The 24,331-nt window shown below is 37.0% G+C and overlaps 1 protein-coding gene and 1 long non-coding RNA gene across 3 annotated transcripts in view; one reads left to right on the plus strand and one right to left on the minus strand.

Moving 5' to 3' along the window:
• LOC101739920 (6-phosphofructo-2-kinase/fructose-2,6-bisphosphatase) overlaps positions 1–23,250 on the minus strand; it is a 48,231-nt gene extending 24,981 nt beyond the window's left edge. Inside the window, exons 1-2 of one of the 2 annotated variants that reach the window (XM_012690466.4) lie at positions 22,733–23,250; positions 14,531–14,865 (exon numbers count right to left, since the gene is read on the minus strand). In XM_012690466.4, coding sequence (XP_012545920.1) covers positions 14,531–14,855 — 325 coding nt within the window. In that variant the 5' untranslated portion in view covers positions 14,856–14,865; positions 22,733–23,250. The remainder of the gene's footprint in view (positions 1–14,530; positions 14,866–22,732) is intronic. The other variant, XM_004926257.2, reaches the window with a different exon arrangement.
• Positions 16,030–21,844, plus strand: LOC134201126 (uncharacterized). The gene is made up of 2 exons (XR_009976325.1): positions 16,030–18,896; positions 19,310–21,844. It is a non-coding gene; the product is annotated as an uncharacterized LOC134201126 (long non-coding RNA).
• Positions 23,251–24,331: the final 1,081 nt, after the last annotated feature.

Raw genomic sequence — 24,331 nt, forward strand, 5'->3', positions numbered from 1 at the left:
AAATAAGCCTTGTTTGTTAATGACATTTATATATTGTACATTCAATTGGCTAAGAGTGGAAAGCAATAAATACTAGATACTTTTAAACAAAATTCAGTTATTCTCAGCCGTTCAGCAACTCTAACTAGCTGACTTTTGTATCTTTCATATTCCTGTGCCTTTTTGTTATTATCAGCGTAAAACCAAATTACAAATGACAACAGTAATAACATCCTAAGCTAATGGCAGTATGATATAAGCAAATAAGGTTCGATTTAGCATGTGCTTGTTTATTTCGTAACCCTTGCCGTTTCACCACATTCGCTGTGTCAGTCAATTGACAAACAGGTCACACAGAGCCGTAGAGAATTCATGCGTCAGCTGATCTTAATTGGTCCACTGTTAAAGTGTAAAAATGTGCAGTGTAGAATCATTGAAGTAATAGAGTGTTCTTCGATTTCAAGGAGTCGTAGACATTACTAAAACTACTTAGAGGGCTGCACACGATGTAGCAGCTTAGTCATCTGTGAACCACGCAAACCACATAATATTCGAAAAGTCTGAAATAATCGTCTAAACAATAAAAAACACAAGATTAAACCGTAGAAATAGTTTTAGTTATTAAATAGACGATTTTTTTCAATTGAGTTTATTTAAAACTAGCGGCCCGCTCCGACTCCGCTCGGGTTTTTAACAAAAATTTCAACGATATTTGACGTTGTTTTATTTTTTTAATAAAAGAACACTTTTTGCGGCATAAGTATAATAGTTCAAAGTAGTACATTATTTTAAAGTAGTACATTATTTTATTCTATCATCAATAGTTTTCGCAGGGCACACTATGTAAAGAATATTTTAGGTAATTTTCTTACACCTTGGGTTACATTATTGGAGTTTTAGTAACGATTTCAAAAAAGATTCTAGCCTATGTCACTCGGGAATAGTGTAGCTACAAAACAGTGAAAAAATTTTTCAAATCGGAGTTTCGGAGTCTATTCAATACAAACAAATAAACAAACAAACAAATCTTTCCTCTTTATAATATTAGTATATATAGATGATCCAGAATTAATATCATTCGGTAATGATTCCCTTAGAACAAATATTTCGTTTTTGTTCGATACCACAGTGATTTTCACTTCACTTTGAACTGGTTTTTTTCCATTCATTAGATTCAAAATTAGTGCTCTAGTGGTACAGTAGATGCTGATTAATTTGCTAGATCATCAGAGTGTTTCGACCTCCCAGCATCAATAACAATAATAATTGTACCCAATTAGTATTATTGCGAAAACGTTGTTCGTGGACAAACAATTAATTGTAAATTTTCCGACCTTGTCGACTAGTGATTGTAATGCACACAATTCTTTATATTGGATGACAAACAACAATACATTTTTATATTTAGAGCTGTGATTTCAACAGTGCGCAAAAGATTGGACATCGGTGTGACTGACCCTATTTAGTTAATCGATCGGAGCCGAATTAGATATATATTAAAGATTATTATAAGATTATTATTAGATATATATTATTAATTATTATTTCATACAACATTTATATTCACTCGATAGAAATTGCAACTATATTTTGGTTTCAAAGGTAAATAAAACTAATAATTTGAACGTTTATTTTACATAATTGTAGCTCACGGGACTGGGATATCAATACACCATCTCTTCTCGCGAATTTCATAAAAAGCGGCAAAGGGATCCGGCGATAAGGCAGCAAGATTCTCTGAGTATTTTTCCACGCAACATTTACCGGTGAAAGGGTGTGGGGCGGGGGTGGTGTTATGAATCTGTACGGGTGGCACACCCTACCTATTTCTGTTTTGAGCCAACCAAGCGTCCTTGTTTCAAGAGTAAGATGGCCGTTATTCTGATGTAATTTAATAGGAAATGCGATTTGAAATGTTAGGGTAGCGTTTACGTTACATTATCTATGATCTGATATGAAAAATAGGCAGTATGGTTACGATATCCCGTGAATAATCACATCAGCACTACCACAAGCAAAAATGCCTGCATGGATTTTGAAAATCAACATACTGTGAAGTACTTAAATACTAATAAACAGGCTTGTTCATAATATAAAATGTCCTTATCGATTTATGATGTACATACACATTAGCTAAAAGTAATGCACCATGATGTATAAAGTAAAGATTTATACATTTATTAATGCATATGAGTCGACTATTATCAAAGCCGGCAATCTGACTTTTGGACAATGATTGGTAAATCAGAAAAACGAATTATTGACTTTGTATTCCATTGGCAGTCACAAAACTCTTCGGAACGACATCTTAGATAAATAGCAGGTTAACTATTAACCTTTATTTAATGCAGGTTTTGAACCGTATTCTTTGAAGGAGACGATTATATTCAAATCAATCTGTATTGACATATCAATAATATTTTTTTGTCCAAATGCACAGATTGCCGCCTTTGATAATAGACGACTCATATATTAATGCCGTTCTCGGAGAGTCACGCGGCACTGCACGCAAGATTGTAGCTAGGTAGCTTAGCTCACGTAATGGATAATTTATTGCTTTTATTCATTATTAATTCCGACCAATTTGTTCGTTCTTTGTGAATACGCTTAAAAACAGTATGCAGTCTTTTAACAAAGATATTATATATTTGAGTTTTTAAGCAGTTTATTCTTTCTTTAAGATTAGGTACGTGTAAAAATGGCATGTAGTTTTTCACAAAGATACTTAGTAATTTTACGTTTTTATAACAATAAGTTGAACGGAACATTTTTACTGGTGGTATAACCTCTTGTGAGTCCGCGCGGGTGGGTACCACCACTCTGCCTGTTTATGCCGTGAAGCAGTAACGCGTTTCGGTTTGAAGGGTGGGATAGCCGTTGTAACTATACTTGAGACCTTAAAACTTATATTTCAAGATGAGTGGCGCATTTACGTTGTGGATGTCTATGGGCGCCAGTAACCACTTAACACCAGGTGGGCTGTGAGCTAGTCCAACCATCTAAGCAAAAAAAAAAAAAAAACATTTTATTTAATGCTTGTACGTTTATCCTTAGAACGGTTTGTTAATTGCTCCAAGTATGTACTCATCAATCAGAGATGTATCACACATGTGAGTAGCCGTCCTAACTACTAAAAGGCCGCCTCAAAAATATCTGGCCTTCACGGCCGCTGATTTATATAAGCGTACAACTAATTATGTATTATTCAACTGACTATTTAATGCTGTCTTTTATATTTTTGTGTGTCTATGAATTTATGTTTCGCATTAGGTTAGTGGTTACCGGAGTATATTGACAACATAAGGTGGATACCACAACTCACGTTGAGATATGAGATCAAAGTCCAAATTTTATAGTATAACTACTGTGTCAGTGTTGAAACCGGAACACGTGATTGGTTCGCGGCTGAAATAGGCAGGATCCGGTCTGATAATACGTCCTATTTAATCGATAACACCCTACTACGAAATTAAACTGTTTTTTAAAAACCACCACGCCCTAACGTGCAATAAGTTACGAGTTAGTAACGAAAGCGCTAAATTGTGTATTATCTACAATTATCTGTCAAATGGAATTCCATAAAACATGTCATTACTCTTTAGTCTGTGCAACAATAGCTGGAAATAAACTTAATCAAGTCTATAAATTGAAGCAGTGGCGTCACCAGATACCGAAATTATCAATACATATTGTCAACCAACGCCCACGCAACAGCTCTGATAGTTTTGTAATAGTTTACGCATACCATTAATTGAAATGCCCCCAAAACATTCAAATCTTCTGTTAGGCGTTGTTAGTAAGTCGTTAAGAATTGACTATTTAGAAGTTATAGTTTAATACAAAATTTTTGGACTCCAACAAATTAAAATAATGACTTAAAAGAGATTTAATGAACATAAATAACTTAGATTTTGTGAGAATTTCGATTACAAAAAAAGTATCAAGACAAAAATGTCTGGATCTTTTTTATTTGTGTGTACGGGCATGCGAAAGCTCATGGGCACATCTGGTTTTATCTGGTAGCCTTTATAAATAATATACGCGCATTTAAAACAATTTGGATAAATCTGTATCTTACGGCATAGGACGAAGGAACATAGTGAAACTAAGAAAAAAATTACAAGAATCTGACAAGACTATCTGAAGATAACTTTGAACTAATGAAAATAGTCGAAAAAGATTGTTTATCTGGGTTTGGTCATAATAATTCCATCAATATCTTTAAGCTCAACAAAACAAACAGTGCGAGCTGTGATAGTGAACATGGCAACACAGTGTCATTTTTCTGAACAACATTGGTTATAGATAAACATATTTTGTATATAAGCCTTCTATTTAGATATTCGATAATATATTTGAATAACAATGACTGTTTTAATTTGTTCGGTTGTTTCGTTGTTGCCCGAACTAAGTCTGGAGGCGTGGTTCAACGTCACTAGCAGTGGCGCGATGTTTTATATCGTATAACCGTTCGCTGACACGGATACAATTTACTCGTCGATTTTTGTCAATTGAAGTGAATCTGAGTTGTATTTTATCGGCATAAGGTAATTTAAGTCATTTTCTTTTATGAATAATAATATTTATCATGATGTTTAACGGTATTTAATTTATTGTTACATAGTTACATAAATAGTTGATACACGAATTTTTAGTCATATTAAAAAGTAAATCTTCATATACTTATTAATCGAGTTCAAAATGTGAGGTCATAAAAGTATGTTGTAATTATATTATTATTCATCGTCATTTAATCTTAAACAGATAAGTTTTTGTTCTACCTAATCAAGACAAATGTTTTACGTCACAAAAAATGTATATAATATAATAACATTGAATATGATAATATTATATTTATGCTTCAAAACATGAACTAAAAATAATTTTAAAGTCTTTGTATGTGTACGATGACTTAGTTTGTTTTTGCTTCGAATGCTCGTGTTACCAATCGTTTTTATTCGAAACAAAAAAACATTGTTAATTTTTTGTTTTATGTGTTTTTATTTATTTAACATTATCTACAAACTAGTTAATAAACTCTAACCACATTTTGTTCTGCTATTCTCTTTCTGAATTAAAGTATCTGCTAAAATTATTAAATTTGTTTTCATAGAAAACCAGCGTCCCACCCTTTTTTTCCCCTACCTATGCTGATAAATAGCCTTGAGAGGCTATCACTAAAAGTACACAGCATTGCATTAAGTTTAATCATAACAGTTTAATTGCCGCAGCGAAAATTAAAAAAATCATTATCATTTATGTATTCTGACATAGTGACAAAGGTTTTTCTTTTCTTTTTTACCTGTTCGTAGATCACATTCTTCACAACGCAAGTATAAATGCATTTTTAATATCAGATTACGTGCTTCACGCATTTCAAACTTCGATCAACAATAGTAACTAGATAAAGGGATACGTACAAAATTAAAGCAAAAACTGTCCGCGTGAATATATACTTATATAGCTACATTCGTTTATTAACAAACGGAGAAAAAAGTTTTGAAACACTTTTACTTTCAAACTAATAACAACTATGGCACCTAGTAATAAAGTCACAAATCTCCAAAACATTATCTAATACTTACGATCATTCGTCACATAAAACGAGCAAAGCAATAAATTACTCCTGTCACTTACCAATAAAAAGACATATTTTAAACAACTTTTAATGTTAAATCAATCTTAAGACGCAACAAATAAAGTAACTTTTCCCTTAATTGCTCTGAGAACTAACATCGTTTTGCTTTATTTATTTTTGCTTCTTGAAATGCCGATTTCTATTTACTACAGGAGGTAAGGGAGTCGCGCTTAACACTAAAATAATTTATTAAAGTAAAAGTTTAGTTGTTTACTTTTTATGTTTTGGAAATGTATGTTTGTTAGTATCTATACATTACTTATTATTTTATTAGCGTTACGTTTTTGTGTAATATATATTTTTAAGTTTTCGCGACCAGTGCACATAATAAAACAACGTTTAAACGGTTTCAAGCGTGGTATTTTTATTACAATGTTTCGGCCACATTTCAGTAGCCGTGAGCACGGAAGGCAAAGATGTCCAGTGTCAATAAGCAGAGTTCTTAGCTGGCTTATAAAAGTCATCTCTTGTTTCTCTGGCGACAATCGAGATCCATTCTGCACACGTGATTGCTAGGAAAGCTAAAATAAAAATGGAAAGCTAAGTATCTAATGAGAGTCCAACAAACAGACACAAAAGCAGCATTAACCAATTTTAACCAACTAATTTTGAAGTGCTGCTAACAAATTTTAAAAAATTATTACAACACAAATCTACTCCATGCCTTTACTGTTCTGTTAAGCAAAAGTTTGTCCATGTGTTGGCCGAGCCTTGGCCAACATTTGTAGCGGTGGTTAAAAATCGGTAATTTTGTTCAAAATTTAATATTATTTATAAGTTTTAATTTTAATTTAACTCTGCCATTGCCGGTCCCAAGCCCGGATGAGAAAAGAGGAGGGTTGAGTAGAGCTGGACATTCCTACCGTAAAATGTCAACGCCGAGCACTGGGCGGCGGGAAATAACCCAACCCCCGGATCCAACCAGTGACCCGGAGCGGGACCAGCTGCCGTGAAGGACTAAATCCCTTCGAAATACTGATGTGGAAGGACGTGGGAACCCACCACAATTACATCCCAAGAGAGTCATGGACAGAGAAACATTTGAAAGTGATTTGTCGGGTGATCCGGCTGACGCCCGGCGCCTTTCGGTACCCGGGCCGGATGGTGTGAAGTATGCTACCGAAGCTTCCAAAGAGGCGAGCCTTCAGGCCTCTGCAGAAGGACATGCTACTGTTGGCACTAAAACTACAGGAAATAATTTCTCAATGCGATCCCATCAGCGCATTGGCACCTGGAACGTTAATGGGCTGCTTCAAGCAGGCAAATTGAGCATAGTGGACAAAGAAAGAGAGAATCATAACTTACCTATCTTGGGCCTCAGCGAAACACATATACGAGGCCAGGGACATTTCACGACTTCGTCAGGAAGCACACTTTACTTCTCCGGGTTAGAAGACTCTAGCCGGAGCGGCGTTGGAATACTTTTACCACGGAATATGAACAAATTTGTCCTCGGATACAATCCGGTGTCGGATAGGATAATAACAATGAAGCTGAACACCAAACCCTGTCTCCTCAATATCGTTCAAATTTATGCTCCAACAGCTCAGTCCACGGAAGAGGATATCGATGGGTTTTACGATGCACTTGAAAAAACCCTAGACGATATTCCAAGTAGACAGATCACAGTAATCTTGGGAGACTGGAATGCCAAGATAGGTAACACAGAATCAATTCCAGAAACTAGCGACGTCATCGGGAAGTATGGTCTGGGCACTAGAAACGAACGTGGACAAAGGCTTGCGGAGTTCTGTATTGGTAGAGGTCTGAGTATTACGAATACAATGTTTCAGCACCATAAGAGGCGACTGTACACATGGAGATCTCCTGGCGATCGATTCAGAAACCAGATAGACTATGTATTAGTGGACAAGCGCTGGAGATCTTCCGTAAAAAATGTAAAGACCTTTCCTGGGGCCGAATGTGGTTCTGATCACACACTGCTCGTCGCCTTCTTCTCCCTCCGGCTTAAAGCTGTCCACCAAAACTCACGACTCAAACCTAGATCACTAAATCCAATAGAAGAAGCTCATTTTCGGAATTTGATTGAAACAAAGCTTGCCAAATCCCCTTTATCACTGACGGAGGATGCAGAATCTATGTGGATGAATCTGGAAAGTAAAATAAATGATGCCCTTGTAGATGTTACCTCTCAAAGAGAAAAAGATCCCAGGAGATCCACATGGATAACAGACCAAACATGGAGCCTAATCCAGCGCAGAAAAGATGTCAAAGTCAGAGGCCTACAGAATCCTGAGATACGTAGGGAATACTCTGAGATTTGTAAAGCAGTCCAAAGAGAATGCCGCAGAGACAAAAATAAATTTATTATGGGCATATGTCGAGAGGTGGAATCACACGCGCTAAAGCTGCAAACTTCAGATCTGTTCAAGAAAGTCCGTCTGCTAAGTAGAAAATTCAAGCCCAAATCTTGGGTCATAGAAAACTCTGAAGGACTACCACTGCATGAACTGCACGAAATCACGGAACGCTGGCGTGGCTACTGTGAGCAACTCTATAAAGCTCCCCATGAATCTACCGAAAGCCGGTTCGACTGGAAAGATCTTGAATTGGAGCCTAATATTCTGAGATCAGAGGTAACGGGTGCAATCGACCGGCTCAAATCAAAGAAGGCTCCCGGACCTGACGATATCACATCGGAGATCCTCAAGGCTCTTGGTGACAATGGCTTGGATGTACTCCATAAGATTTGCAATCACGTATGGCAAAACGGTGAATGGCCCAAAAACTGGACGCGGTCTGTAATTATCCCACTGCACAAGAAAGGTTCAACTAGAAAATGTGATAATTACCGCACCCTGGCCCTCATCTCTCACGCTAGCAAAGTTCTTTTGCATGTAATAAACAGCAGGATTCGTTACTATCTGGACTGGCAGATCCCGCAGGAACAAGCTGGATTTGTAAAAGGCAAGGGCACGAGGGAGCAAATACTGAACGTGAGACAGATTGTGGAAAAGTGCTACGAATTCGACACGCCGGTCATCATGTGTTTCGTTGACTATAGTAAGGCTTTTGACTGTGTTGACTGGAACTGCTTGTGGGATGTCCTCACAGAGTTGGGGGTCCCTCGCCACCTTACTGCACTCCTTCAGTCATTATACTACAACAGCCAGGGAGTAGTGAGAATCGATAGGACTGCATCTGACTCGTTCAAATTTCACAAGGGCGTGCGGCAGGGCTGCATCCTGTCACCCATCCTGTTCAATATTTACGGCGAATACATCGTCAGGAAAACATGCGATGGATGGGATGGTGGTATTACCGTCGGAGGCTGTAAAATCTCTAACTTACGCTACGCTGACGACACCACTCTCCTGGCAGCCAGCGAAATCGAGATGAGCAAGTTCTTGGACAGGATGGAGCGCATTAGCAAAGACCTCGGACTCGCGATAAACAGATCTAAAACGAAGGTCATGATCGTTGATCGCACAGGCAGACTGGAGCTCAGCGGTACACTTAATTTAGAAGTAACGGACAACTTTGTTTACCTGGGCTCCAACATCAGCAACAATGGCTCTTGTGAACCGGAAATTCGTAGACGGATTGGGATGGCAAAAGGTGCCATGTCTCAGCTGGACAAAATATGGAAGGACAAAAATATCTCTATGAACACCAAGAGCAACCTAGTCCGCACACTAGTGTTTTCAATATTCATATACGGAGCAGAGACATGGACTATAAAGAAAGCTGACCGCAATCGGATTGATACCTTCGAAATGTGGTGCTGGAGGAGGATGTTGGGTATTCCCTGGACCGCACGCCGCACCAATCTATCCATCCTAGCTCAGTTGAAGATCCGGACTAGACTCTCCACCATTTGCATGCGAAGGATTCTTGAATACTTTGGCCACATCGCAAGGAAAGACAGTGACAACTTAGAGAAATTGATGGTCACTGGAAAGGTCGAAGGCAAGCGACTAAGAGGCAGGAACCCGACCCGTTGGACGGACCAGATTCGTGCAGCCCTGGATACCACAGTGCACGATGCTCTGCACTCAGCTGCAGATAGGAACAGATGGCGGTGCACTATAAAAAACAATCTGTTTCAAGGCCATGACCACGACCCTCAGTAATGAGGAAACCGACGCAAGGAGGAGATAAGTTTAAAGCTTACAATATAGTTTATACTTCATGTACTTACCGAAAGTAAGATACTCCGGCCGTTAAATTGCTTTTTCGGGCCTTATTTTTGCAACTTTTGAATACACACTGCGGTATTGTGAGACGGGTTGACATTGGCTGTGTTTGAAGTGAACTAAACAAAATAAGAGCTCACATTTCAAGTGCGCTGTTATTTGACGAGACGGATTTTATGCACCGACCCGAAATCTAGTTACTATTGTTGATCGAAGATTTCAAAGCAATCACGTCCGCGTCATTTACGCAATTCAAAGCAAGCACGTCATTTAATAATTATGGGACAATGTTCATTTCTCATTCAATACTTGGCAACCTTATACATATTATTTTGAAGTAGGTAGCCAGCCAGCGATGTGTTTGAATGTTTGAATGAATTTCCTAGAAAAGTCTAGTACATACACGTGTTACTGTATATTTAAAAAAAAAAACAATTTAGCGAAATGTAAAATGACGTGGGTCACTTATAAGATTATTTTTTATCTATTTTTTTATCGGTGTTAATTACAAAGATCGAAAGATTAAGTATTCGTTATCTACTTACCGCCTGTACAAATAATTTGAAATAGAATACATCTTTTTTAAATCTAAGCTTTACAATTACTATTAACAAAGGCTTCGGAAATCGCTCCTTTATTGTTCTTTATATGTTTTTATTTAGGTGTTTTCCCCCACGCCGTTCAAAGAGCAAGTACAGTTTGTACACGGATACATAAACTAGAATTCTACTAGGTGTATTTCATGGATAGTTTCGTAACGCATATTACGCATTGGCCACGGTCAAATATTGTATGTTAGTAATAAATGTCGAATTTATAATAAAATACTAATATAGATCTTAATATATGTATCCTTTTTTTATCTTCAACAATAAGGAATATTTTGCCAGTTAACAGTTTTGTTTCTGTTCGTAATTTTTGTTTATAGTTTGGTTATAAAAAAAGGCGCCATAGGAGTTGAAGTGATTGATTTCGTTGAACCCTAATTAAATACCTAATTATGAAAAAGCTTCATTAAAAAGTAAATAATTTACTTCTCTAGTTTAAATATCATAACCCCATAGTATATCTGCGGCGACCAAGCTAGTCACTCTTATCTCTTTTGCATGCTTGCGTAGAAGAGGATGAACGATTCGTTAATCTTCCGCCAATTTACTATTACAAAATGTATGTCTACACTTTCCTTCCGACTCGCGTGGGAAAGTTGCCGAGAAGTGCATTATCTGTGGTCAAGACGTCATAATGAGTTTGAGAGGACTTTTTGGCGGGAACGCGAGGAATAAAGTTGTGTGGTTTGTTTTATTTTGTCTGTTTAGTGTTTCTTCAGGTTTAAATGTGTAATAACGGTTGTTTATTAACTGTTTAATATCTGTGAAAGTGCACAAATGTGGGAAAATGAAACAAAGCCGCTGGAGGGCTTATCGGGATCCTCTAAAAAAAATTTCAGTAAATAGCCACCATTTTAGTGAGATTATATTTCATCCCCTATCATCTCATTTCATCTAATTTCATCCCAGTTGATTAATGTCTCAAATTAATCATCTTCATTTCATTTCATTGATCTCCATATTATCATTTTTCATAAAAATAAGAATATAAATTAAAAAAAGACATGACTTAAAGGTCTTAGTTACCAGGTCATAAAATCCCTTAAAAAAATGCGTTTGAGTTATTAAATTTTTTTACAGTGCATTGTTAATCGTATGATATTGATCTATAAAATAAAATAAAACATTAATTTATATTATTACGATGACTCATGGACATGAAAAAATATTGTAAATAAATATCACTTTCAACTTTTCTGCGACAAATTTAAAAATTCAGGTTACAAGGGGTTTTCACGTTGGCATAATGCCATTGTTCTAAATACACTCGTGTACTTAAATAAACTGGCGTGAATTAACTTATTTAGACACTATTGTAACTGGACGGTTAATAGGGCAAACAAATTAGATATATGTTCTATAAAATATCTAAGTACTTATTTGAAAAATATCTCGATTGTTCTGAAACGGAGGGACCGTTGGCACCACAATAACTGAAATGGACATTGTGAAATGACATATTCTCTGCCCGAGAGAGTCAGATCCATTTCAAACAGACTAAATAGGAGTTCAGGTGCTCCATGGCATTTGTCTGTCACATATGGGGTCACGGACTCTTAGAGACGACAATACCTACACTTCCACTATCGATCCTTTGTAGTCTTCATACTTATTTTCTGACGTATATGCCTCGATTTCCAGTTATGATGGGAAACTCGCATGAACGGATATTAACAATAAAACACATCGTCCACAATGACGAGTTTGTTTGTCCATTACAAGTAAAATATACATATGTAGTTTAAGGAATTAAAAAAAAAAACATTTAAATAGTAAACCGAACTAACATTTTTTTTTTTCCTGGTATGGTCGGATACTGGTCAGGATATTTGAGTGAAGTTATAAAATTAATATTTAATGGTGGTAGAACGTTTTGTGAGTCCGCACGGGTAGGTACCACTACCCCGCCTATTTCTGCCGTGAAGCAGTAATGCGTTTCGGTTTGAAGGTTGGGGCAGCCGTTGTACTGTTAAAACGGAGACCTTAGAACTCATGTCTCGATGTGAGTGGCGGCACTTACGTTGTAGATGTCTATGGGCTCCGATTACCACTTAACACCACGAGGGCCATGAGCTCGTCCAACCACCAAAGCTATAAAAAAATATAATTTACTGCTATCGATCCTTGATGCGTGTGCAAATTTTACAAGGTAATCGGACATCTTGAAGTCCGTGAAAATGACTTTTAAAGATTCCGTTTCACAAACAAACAGTAAAGCGTGCTAAAAACAAATTACATCGGACAAATTTAATGGAATTTTATTTTTGATGACGATTATGGAAACGAAGCGCGCATTAATTTCAATACGCACGTTATAATTTTGAAAGCTTGCGTTTATGCTAAAGAAGTTTATTAAACGCCCAGCACGTGTATGAAAACTTACGTTTGCAAGCATTCCAATTTACGCAATTACCTAAAACGGGTACAGTGATTCATTCTTTCCTTTTGCAAATTGAAATCATTTGTTTGTTTGTTTGGACCGTGTACCGGTCAGTACTATTGTTTTTGGAGTGTTCATATTTCGCATGCGTTACCTTATAGGTATGACGGTGAAATTAGGCTAGGGTGATTAATATTCTTTCGATTTAGGACTTTTTGGCGGGAACGCGAGGAGTGAAGTTGTGTGATTTGTTTTATTTTGTCTATTTAGTGTTTCTTCAAGTTTAAATGTGTAATAACGGTGGTTTATGAACTGTTTAATATCTGTGAAAGTGCACAAATGTGGGAAAATGAAACAAAGCCGTTGGACGTAACTCTTCGAGATCCTCCAAAAAGTCCACTGAAAAAATCTCAGTAAATGATCACCATTTTACTGAGATTATATTTCATCCCATATCATCTCACATCTCATTTCATTAATTTCATCCCAGTTGATTAATGTCTCAAATTAATCATCTTCATTTTATTTCACTCCATATTATCATTTTTCATAAAAATAATATAAATAAATTAAAATAAGACATGACATCTTAGTTACCAGGTCATGAAATCCCTTAAAAAAATCCTTCAGATTTAAAACTTTACAAATTTTTAAACAAATGCCTCAATTTCACCAAGAACTATATAAATTAGCAATTTTCATAATACTTGACAATCACTAACCCGTTTCGAAGTCAAATGGAATACTGTTGTTGTAATGATAATTGAATGTTGACATTACCGATGCAAGGTCAGGGTATCGGTCGATACAGCATTGCTTTGTTGTTGGCCGAAGCTGGATTTCTTGTTTCACCCGCGGTTTCACTCGAAGGCTTACTACACTTTTTTTTTATTCCTACCTAAGCTGATAAGCCTTAAGAGGCTATTTCAGCGTAACCTTAACTAGTAGGTGAGCTCACGGGGCTCAAACCGGAATGATGCTAACACTGACCCTAGCAAGAGCCCTAGAGTATCTACCACCGGCTCGGAAACGCGACCAACTGAGAAGATCCGGCGAGAAACCCAGTGGGCTGCGTCTATGGGTTAATTCGCTCGTCGAGCCCTTCGTCGCAAGCGACGGGTTCGACGAGGACGGTGACCGGTGCTTGTGGTACCTAAAAGCACCGTTAATGGATCGGGAGTATCCGTAATGACGTGTTTTGGGCGACGTCGAAACTTACTACACCCACTTTATTTCTTACATTATCGTTTTGTAAGTGACCGTACAGACGACACGGGAGGCACTGATATCGCGTTACGACCTCACAGCGTGTATTATTTACATTACCGTAATCAGTAATTGTGAATGTTTTATGTTGTGTTTCTTCAATCTTATTACCTGACCCTCGCCTTAATAGAAAAAGTATATATTAAAAAAACAAGCTTCACTATTTGTCAATGAAAAACCACCTAAATATGATCCCTCAAAATTCCTCTCTTCTTGTTACAATTTTTAAATTGCAAAAACTTAAGATATAATAATGCAGTAGCTGAAATCCGAAGACATGTTCGCACCTTGCTGTCAAATTAATTATCATACATTCAAATTCATTCAATTTTACTACAATACGAAGAGATTCTTTTTGTTAAAATTTTTAAATTCATATAACTTAAGATGTAATAACATATGCAGTAGCTGAAATCCGAAGACATGTCGCACCTTGCTGTCAAATTAATTATCATACATTCAAATTTACTACAATACTAAAAGAAAAGAAAACGAATCTCACCGGGTGCTAGAAGTTTCTCTTTGTCCTCCATCATTGCGTGGGCCGTGCTAGATCCGGGCGCCATTACTATTCTCTTGTACGAGGGTCTTCTCGCTAAAGCCACTACGTGTTTCGTGCGATGATACTGTTGCGTTTTCTTGCGACGCGTGCGAACTCTATGGAGGCTTCCAAGCGACTGCCCGCCGATACCGCTGGTTATCACGGCACGAGCCTTATCAGTTCCACGGCAGTGATTGCCGAACAACCATATAATCGCCGAATAGATTTTACAGTATAACAACCAAAAATATATGTACCAATCGCTCTGGATACGAAGTAACGCCATCAATTGAGATCTAGAACAAAGAGATAAAGGCTCGTTTGATTCGATACTCGGAAATTCAAAATAAAACAATTACATATTATGTACCTACTTTCCGTTTTTTTTTCACTTTGGACAAACGAGGTCACATCAGGTTTTATGTGATTCCTTAAAGCTAAAAGAGTCCGTTACGCGAATTTCGCCACCCACATAACCAACCTTTGATACGAAATCTTAATAGGGTTAACATCAACAGGCAGTTTGGTGATACTTGGCAATGTAGGCTCACCATACAAAGTTACAAATAGAGTTTTATATTTCAACTTTCCCCATTTTCATTGTGGTTTAATATACATGTGTTGCCATTTTAAAAATAATTCGTTCACCTACTACGCTATGAAAAAAAAAAGATTTTATTCTGTCAGAAAATTACGAATACATGCTTACGAATTCGTTAAAGTTCGTTATTTTTTTACTAATAGAAGTAGAAGTAGAAAAAATAAAAAATAAAACTTCTGTTCACTTCAATACTCAGAAATAAAATTCACACACAGATAACGGTTTCATCTGACACACGCAGGTCGTTACGTAATCAATAGGTCAAGAATTCTTCATGAATTTCTTGACGAGCAATAAATGTAATGCACTACATTTGTGGCCTATGAAGCGTAAATGCACCTCGTGTCTATATTCGCACTTAATAATATAACTACCTTACTAAATACACAGGGAAATTAAGCAGGTTGTTATATTTTAAAGTAGTAAATTATTTTGGTAGACACCGATTTAGCTGTGTCCCTGGCATTGCTGACGTCCATGAGCGAAGGTAACAACTTACCATCGGATGGGCCATACGCTAGCCTGCCTTTTTTACCCCTTAGATGGGTGGACGAGCTCACAGCCCACCTGGTGTTAAGTGGGTACTGGAGCCCATAGAAATCTACAACGTAAATGCGCCACCCACCTTGAGATATAAGTTCTAAGGTCTCAGTATAGTTACAACGGCTGCCCCACCCCTCAAACCAAAACGCATTACTGCTTCACGGCAGAAATAGGCGGGGCGGTGGTACCTACCCGCGCGGACTCACAAGAGGTTCTACCACCAGTAAGAAACCAATAAAAACAAACAAAGCCTATTATTGCCTACAAAGCCAATAAAAAAAAACCCAAATTTAAATCATTATGTCATCGGTGTCAAACTTATGTTTATTCTGTGCATTTTTTGGAGGTTTTGATTAATCAAAAGAAGAGAGATCTGTTTACTTGACATTAATTTCGATAGTTTTTTTCATATTACATAAATCGTTTTAATACTTTCAAAGGGGTTCGTTCGAAAGTTCGTTATGATTCTTGTTCGTTGCCCATCAGCTCCATGGTGAAGTTGGCATAGTAATTGCCATTGTCAACCTACAGAAGTCCACTGCTGGACATAGGTCTCCTCCCAAAATAGGATGACCATAATCGCAACGCTTGCCATGTGGATTGTCGAGGCCATTTTTTAAATACTCGGAGAACGCTAGCTGCTGTCTATTCTCTGAAGAATCGTCGTCTTTTACTACAACCAAGAAAGGCAATGGGGAGGTACTAGTATTTTTTGAGGTAGACATCCCACAGCATCACACAGCATCACACAACATGGCATAGCATAGCATGGCATGGCATAGCATGGCAAGGCATAGCTTAGCATATCTAGTTTAATTTGGCATATAACGTTACGAGTAAGTGCCATCAAGCCTTTTGGCTATTGTGGACGGCAAATTGGAGGGTGAACTAAAAAAATGTTATTGGGGACTTATGGGGAAGTGGTAAATAGTAATACGTCTCAAGTACTGTATAGGTTTTGTTTTCACCGCCCACTAAGGTATTGTTTGTGGATTATTGGAACTAACTCAGCTATTACGTCTCAATCAAACGTAATTTTGATATGTGTGACTTTCAAACGCTGAAAAACATACTGAATCGTGAAACTAAAACTTTAATTTTCGACTCAATGAACAAATGAATATCAAAACAACACGAGATTTGCGATTGGTGGTAGGACCTCTTGGGAGTCCGCACGGGTAGGTACCACCACCCCGCCTATTTCCGCCGTGAAGCAGTAATGCGTTTCGGTTCGAAGGGTGGGGCAGCCGTTGTAACTATACTGAGATCTTAGAACTTATATCTCAAGGTGGGTGGCGCATTTACGTGGTAGATGTCTATGGGCTCCAGTAACCACTGAACACCAGGTGGGCTGTGAGCTCGCCCACCCATCAAAGCAATAAAATAAAATAAAAAATATACTGACAATAGATTTGAAATTAAGATAAAAAATTGTTTTATCGTACTTTTTTTTTCTTGATAAAATGAGTTATTTACGTTTCTTTGAACACGCTCTCATTATTAGCCTGACCCGTATCTATCCATGTAGCGGAATCTTCCAACGTGATTTGCACTTGTATCGAGGACCGATGACAATACAGTATTTTTTTATCACATTGGCATAATATTCTGACAATGATCACAAACATAAAAAAAATCAAATTTTTTTATTTATAAAAAGCGTACGTTCTATTTTTAATAAACCAATATTTATTGCATTGCTTTTTTTTTTAAACTTCTCTATAGTACTCAACACTCAACAGTATAGGAACAGATCGTGAATGTCAGGCAGATTATTGAGGAATGCCGGAGTTCAACCTTGCGATGCTTCACGTTGACTAACTCAAAAGCATTCGATTGTGTCAAATGGGAATGCCTATGGAATATCCTAACAGATATGGGGGTACCACAGCTACTCATCGTTCTTCGCAAACCTGTACCAAGAATGAAAGCACAATAGTAAAGGTCAACAACGTCCTGTTAAAGCCCTTTAAGCCTGAAAAAGCTAACACCGTAGAGTTGTATATTGTGTCCGATTCTTTTTAATATTTATGGGGAATACATTACTAGGCGAGCCTTAGATGGCTGGGAGGGTAGGGTATCCATTGGCATTGACATTGGCAAGAAAATCAGCAACCTCCGTTATGAAATTGACACCACAATGTTCGCATCATCCGAGCAAGAACGAGCCCAACTCTTTACTAGGGTGGAGGAGTGTGAATTAATTGGCCATACCATTAATAAGGCGAAGACCAAGGTATAGATAGGAGACAGACCTGGTATGGTTATTTGCCCTAATGAATTTCAAGACTTGGAATTTGTTGATCAGTTAATTTATTTTGGCTATCTTCTTAGTGACGAGGGTGGCAGCGAAAAAGAGGGACCCAGAAAAACCCAAATCTCCAAAGGAACAATGACTAAATTGACTAAAATGACTAAATTGATATGGAAAGACCGTAATATATTCCACAAATCCAAAGTGAAGCTGATACGTACATTGGTCTTCTCAATTTTCCTTTATGGTCCCAAATCCTGGACGATAAAACAGAGTGAGAAGGCAAAGATCAACGCTTTTGAAATGTGGTACTGCAGGCGGTTGTTGGGAATTCTATGGACTGCACGCCGGACCAATTTATACATTCTGAAGGAGTTCGATATTACCACAGAACTGTCTGCTATCAGCTTCCAACGTATTCTCATGTACTTCGGTCACATCTCTCGTAGAGACCCCAATAACTTAAGAGAAGCTGATGGTATGTAGTTGGTCAGGTTGACGGGAGAAGATCACGCGGCGCTCACCTACCCGCTGGTCTGATCTGGTAAAGCCACTCACCGGCCTGTTAATAACCGAGGATATAAAGACTACCGAGAATAGGAAGACGTGGGGAAGCATAGTGCATCGAGTGATCAACATTTAAAACTAAACACGACCTTCAGCAATGAAGAGACCGACTCAGAAGAAGAAAAAGAGAATTACTCAAATAATATTTTCCTGAAAACCCCCTTCGAACACTCCAACAGTTTGGGACGACATACCAATATGTCATATACCAAGAAATACGAGTATATCAAGCTATTTAAATATTCACAATTTCCAATGATGCTTCGAGTGTCGACGTTTCATCTTGCCCACAAACGAAATAAGCGGAATCGAGTTTGCCGTGGTAACTTGTGGAACCAGATGGGCGTGCAATGACATTTAAGGTAGGTAGAGATATTGATTTAAATGGGGCTAGTTTTAGGCTGTTTTTTTTTTCTTTCTAATAATATGTGTAGGTAGCAAACGCGTTTTTTAGTTTGTTACGTAGGTAGTTACAGACTTGATTTCAGAGAGCATACAAATATTTCCGGTTTTTTTTTCGCCATAAAAATAAATTATTAAAATAAAATTAAGTTATACGTTCCGGCTTAATTATGATGAAGTGTCGTATAACGGATATCGTGTAAAGTTAAAATACTCGAACCTTGCGAATGGTTTGTGGGTTTAATGATTAAGCTAGCTATTCGCTGTTGGCCTAAGAGGCTATTCCAGCTATGCGCGGACGGGTAGGTGAGCTCAAGGGCTCAACCTGAAATAATTTGCTAACACTAGCCCTACTAAGAGTAATGCTTTGCAGAATCTACCACCGGATCAGAATCGCGACCCAACAAGAAGATCCGTCGAGAAACTAAGTGGGTGGACCTCTGTGGAAGACATTAATACACACATGTAAATTATTGTTTTACTTGCATAGTTTGCACAGTTGCCTCACTCGTCATTATAAAACCGAGCTCTGCCATTGGACAGATCAAATCACCAAAACGTGTTTCAATGTGGTATTTGAAAATCGGAGAACGTACGTTTGGTTTTAAAGGTTTGGTTTACTAACCAAACCCTGAATTGGAGTACTCCTCAACCCCATATCTTGAGATGAACGATGATATTCACACCACCCAAGTAACAATTGCCACTTAGATCTATAAAAAAAAAAGACTTGTGTACGCACGGAATTAGCAATGTGTAAATTGACATCGACAGTAATAGTAGGTAATTAACTCTCGAATTACAATCAGTTTGTCTACAACATATTATCTTGTTTTCCCTACCTATGTTGGTAGCATTGAAAGGCTATACCAGCGTAATCTAACGTGTAGGTGAGCTCTCGGGACTCAGCCCTGGGGGTGTTGCTAAAACTCGCCTTAGCAGCAGCAGTGCTTCGTAGAATCTACCACCGGATCGGAAACGCGACCCATTGAGGAGATACGGCTAGAAACTCAGTGTGCAGAGTTTCTAGCCGTTAGTTTAGTTTACTCATAGGTTAGGTTAGTTTACTCATTGAACCATTCGTCGCAAGCGATGGGTTTGACGAGAACGGTGACCGGTGCTTGAGGTATCAAAAATCACCGTTAGTGAATCGGGAGGATTCGAAATGACGTAGTTAGGACGAAGTCGTGTTTACCATCATATTCTCAATGCGGTGACAGCGCACTTGAACTAAATTCTTGGACATTTGATGTCAAAGGGGATTGCCCACTCTCCATAGTGTGCTAGGCCCAAGATGGACATCAAATATTACTATAAAAATGTACTGATTCAAATTCTTAAATGTATTAGATATCTAAAAAATATATTGAAATTGACGCCACTATTATAAAAAATATAATAAAAATAAAAACTCGTTTTGAGGTTAATTTTTTATATAAATAAGTGTCGGATTGTGAGATACTTCAAGAACTTTTCTTTTCTTAATGTTTAAGATGTTCCTAATGTATTTTTATACAATAGGGTATAAAAACACACTTAATTCTTTAAATATCTATATTTTCTTCATCTTCATACACAATTAGTATCATCTAAAAATAGCAAAGGAGAGCATATACACGGTTTTAAATCTCGGTCAGGGTAAAACCACAATTCACACAATGTTTTTTAGTCCTAGTATGAAACGTTATTGATAAAAGTAAAATAAATCGAAGAAAAATCAAAACACATCCATTTTGTACGCAAGCACAACACCACAAGCAGCAAGCGAAGTATCAGTCAGTCAGATTAAATTCAGTGTTGTCAGTATAAAGAAAAATAATTACATGAAATTCATATATCGATTATTTTTTTAAATAACCGATAATTGATTTATATCTTAATCTTTTTTTTACGAGTACACATTATTTTTTATGTTTTTGTTTTAGGTGTACACATTTAAATAACAATACTAGTAAAGTTTTTTTTATTGCTTAGATGGGTGGGCGAGCTCACAGCCACCCTGGTGTTGCTAAGTGGTTACTCGAGCCCACATACATCTACAACGTAAATGCGCCACCCACCTTGAGATATAAGTTCTAAGGTCTCAAGTACCTATAGTTACAAGTTAAAGTCCAATGGGTATGTCTTCGATGTTATTTTATGTGCATAAAATCCATTAAAATCGTTTGATTAATGATAATACTTATAATGATTTATTTATATGTTTTATTTATATACTCAAAATATTTACTTCATACGTAAAAGGATTTGAAGCTGGCAATATTTTTCCCGCAAAAATAAAAATCCTTGTTTTTTCAATAGAGTTACTTTTTTTAAACTACTTATTGTAAACTGTAGTGGCGCTTATTTGCAAGAATGTAAATGCATATTTATTTATGACAAAATTAATGCACTAAGTATTTTTTCTATAATCTATTGTCCGCTTTGGGCCTAAAATGGGCCATCCCCTTTGCTACTAAGTTACGGTTGGGTTCGTCACCATTTTGCCTGCCAGTAACCTCATGCTAGCTTCACCGAACGTGGAGCTCGCCTTATTTTCAATATCCTTACATCACAAACTATGTTGTTTTTTTTTAAATAAAATATGATAGCGAGTTTCTTCGTATCGGTGATGAATTGCACTCCTAACCATTGTTAGATATTAGAATTAACTAGCCCCTACTTGAATAAAACTCTTTGATTTGATTTAATAGTGTTAGTCGGCAAGATTTAACTATATTTAATATATTCTTCAAAATTACAGTTTCTACAGGAGATGAGTTGGTTTTGAGCATATTTGTATGTTTATTGATATTAAATACGATGTTACGGTAGAATGTATAGATAATAATTTCTATTACAAAACAGAGATAATGCGAAAGAATAATAAAATATTTATTATCTGATCATAGCGGAAACCATTTTGAAAGATTAATCAGCACCTTAAACGAAACATATATAAAATCAAATAGATATTTTTGTTGTCTCTATAATCCAAAGTTCATTTTATTCTTATGAAATATTTAATCAACTAAAAACTAGTAAAAACTGGTTTCAACCAACTTTCAAGATTTCGTTATTTATTCTGTCGTGTCTTGGATTTCGTGTTTTAGCTAAATTTAAATAATTATCAGTTTTAACGGTAATAAAAAAAAAAACATTCCCATTTGTATTTTCGCTAGAAGGAGGTACACGATGAAGAAAACATTCAATCCTTTTGCCTATAAGTAAATACCTGGTTTGGAACTTACTTGTACATCCCTATTGTTTTTTGGGGTTATTCAGACCTCCTTGAGCCTTTGATATTAAGTTCACACTATATGGTAGTTATGGATCTTTATTATTTAACACGAACGAACCAGAGCATGAACCTACAAGGTTGACGGGACAAGAATATTTCACGCTCTTTGTTGTTGGAACTCAAGTTTATTTTTCTTAAGAGTAAATTAAGCAGCTATTCGACATATTCGTTTTATATAATTTACCATATCTTTACTAGATATGTATGCGTAATTCAAGTTACTTAGTTAATTGGTCAACATTATATTTCAATGAAGTAGTTGTTTAGTAATTTTTTTCAATGCTTCCTTCGCTGTTAGGTGCTTATCGTTATGTGACTAATCTTTATATATAGTCATTACAAAAGCACTTAAAACGCTTTATTGGTAATACGGATATTGTAACGGCTGCTGATAATAATGTACATAATAAAATTTAGGTAATAAAAAAACGACTACACAGGCACGTCGCACGCGTCTAATTTATTTCAGATAATAAACGTTATCAGGTAACAGCATAAGTTTTATTGTGAGCTTACCTGCTCGAGTGACTAAATTCTTCCTTCGCAGTAGTGATCAGAAGATGTGTGCCTTATAAAATGCACTAAATCGTGGCGCATAGTAGTGCGCCCGTGTATAGCGGTGAACGTTTCAATACACATTCGATTAAAGTCCCAAAAAACGTCAGACTTCAATTTATCAACCGAAACTCTGGCCCAACATCTCACAGGGAACACGACACAGCGGGTGTACGGCTTCGTGCAATCAGTTGTAGTCTCCGTATTGCTTTCCAAACTGGTACGAGTGCAGCTCTCTCCGTGGGCTTACTTCACCCCTGAACGTATTTTACGCATTGTTACAATATAAACGCGAAACTATATTGATTTATATTATCTTTTATTTGTTTATTTTCGCACAGTAAGCTCGCTCGGAAAATAACCGTTGATTATTTCGTTTGCCACTGCTAAATATTCAATATGCCAGACAGCGGACGCAGCGTGGCGAAACTCGAAAGCGACCCGAGATATGAGAAGGTAAATGGACGAAGGCAGACTGGCTTCGGCTGACATCGATTCTTGTTCGGGTACGTTCGTGTGACGTCATCAGAGTGCGGGGGGAATGTTTTGGCACGAGCTCCCTCTACCTACATCTACAATCATTTCCTAACCGTTCACTCATCAAGTCACAACATACGTACATACCAACTCCTTATTCTAGTGAAAGATTTATAATTTACAAAACTTTATTCAACTTTTATCAGAACCGAGAGTAAATAAACAAACTATTGGTTTTTGTAGAAGAAACACGTGTGCTTCGTTTGTTGGCATATCCGAAATTGATGCAATCGAAGCCTATCCTAATCCCGCACTTTAACATGCAAAATTCAATCAATTAAAGTCACCGAGGAATATATGAGATAGATTTTCGAAACACATACCTACTTTTATGTGCCTTTAATAAGTTGACTCCACTTAACAGGATATGTTTAGATACTTTTTTATATATTTTACAATTAGATACCCTTGAACATGGTCATACTAGAAAGGATGCATGGCACAAGACTGTGCGGGAGGTCGCCAATGCGGTGGACCGACAAAATTAAAACTACAGTCAGAGGACTCGGAGGTCCTCTAAATGGGTGCAGTAGGATGACCTCGAGCAAGAAGAGATGACGAGACACGTGAGACGCCTCAAGTCTGACCCTCCAACACTACATGACGATCACGATCACTCTGTCAAGAGTGAAACGATTGAGAAGAAGAATGTTACCAAAATTGTAACTTATTCAACTATGTAATTATTTAAAACTAAATAATTAATGATGATGGTAAATCATACATAGCTACACGTGCATACCCATTTGGGATATAACATAAGAAGTAATTTTGGAGTACTAAAATGTATGCAAATAATTTTCTTATTCAGTAATGAGAAAGTTCACGACAGATGAAAAAATCTTATTAAAGTTCACATTTACGTCTAGTCGAGCACGAATCTAATTTTATTCATAGCCCACATTTAATCTAATATTTAATAACCTCTAGATATCTAACCTTAGCACACTGACCGACAACACTAGCTGCTTAAACACGAATATGAATATTACCTACTACAACCTCATTTTTATGTAATACAGG

Source organism: Bombyx mori, chromosome 3 (assembly GCF_030269925.1).
Source record: "Bombyx mori chromosome 3, ASM3026992v2".
NCBI classification, from domain to species: Eukaryota; Metazoa; Arthropoda; class Insecta; order Lepidoptera; family Bombycidae; genus Bombyx; species Bombyx mori.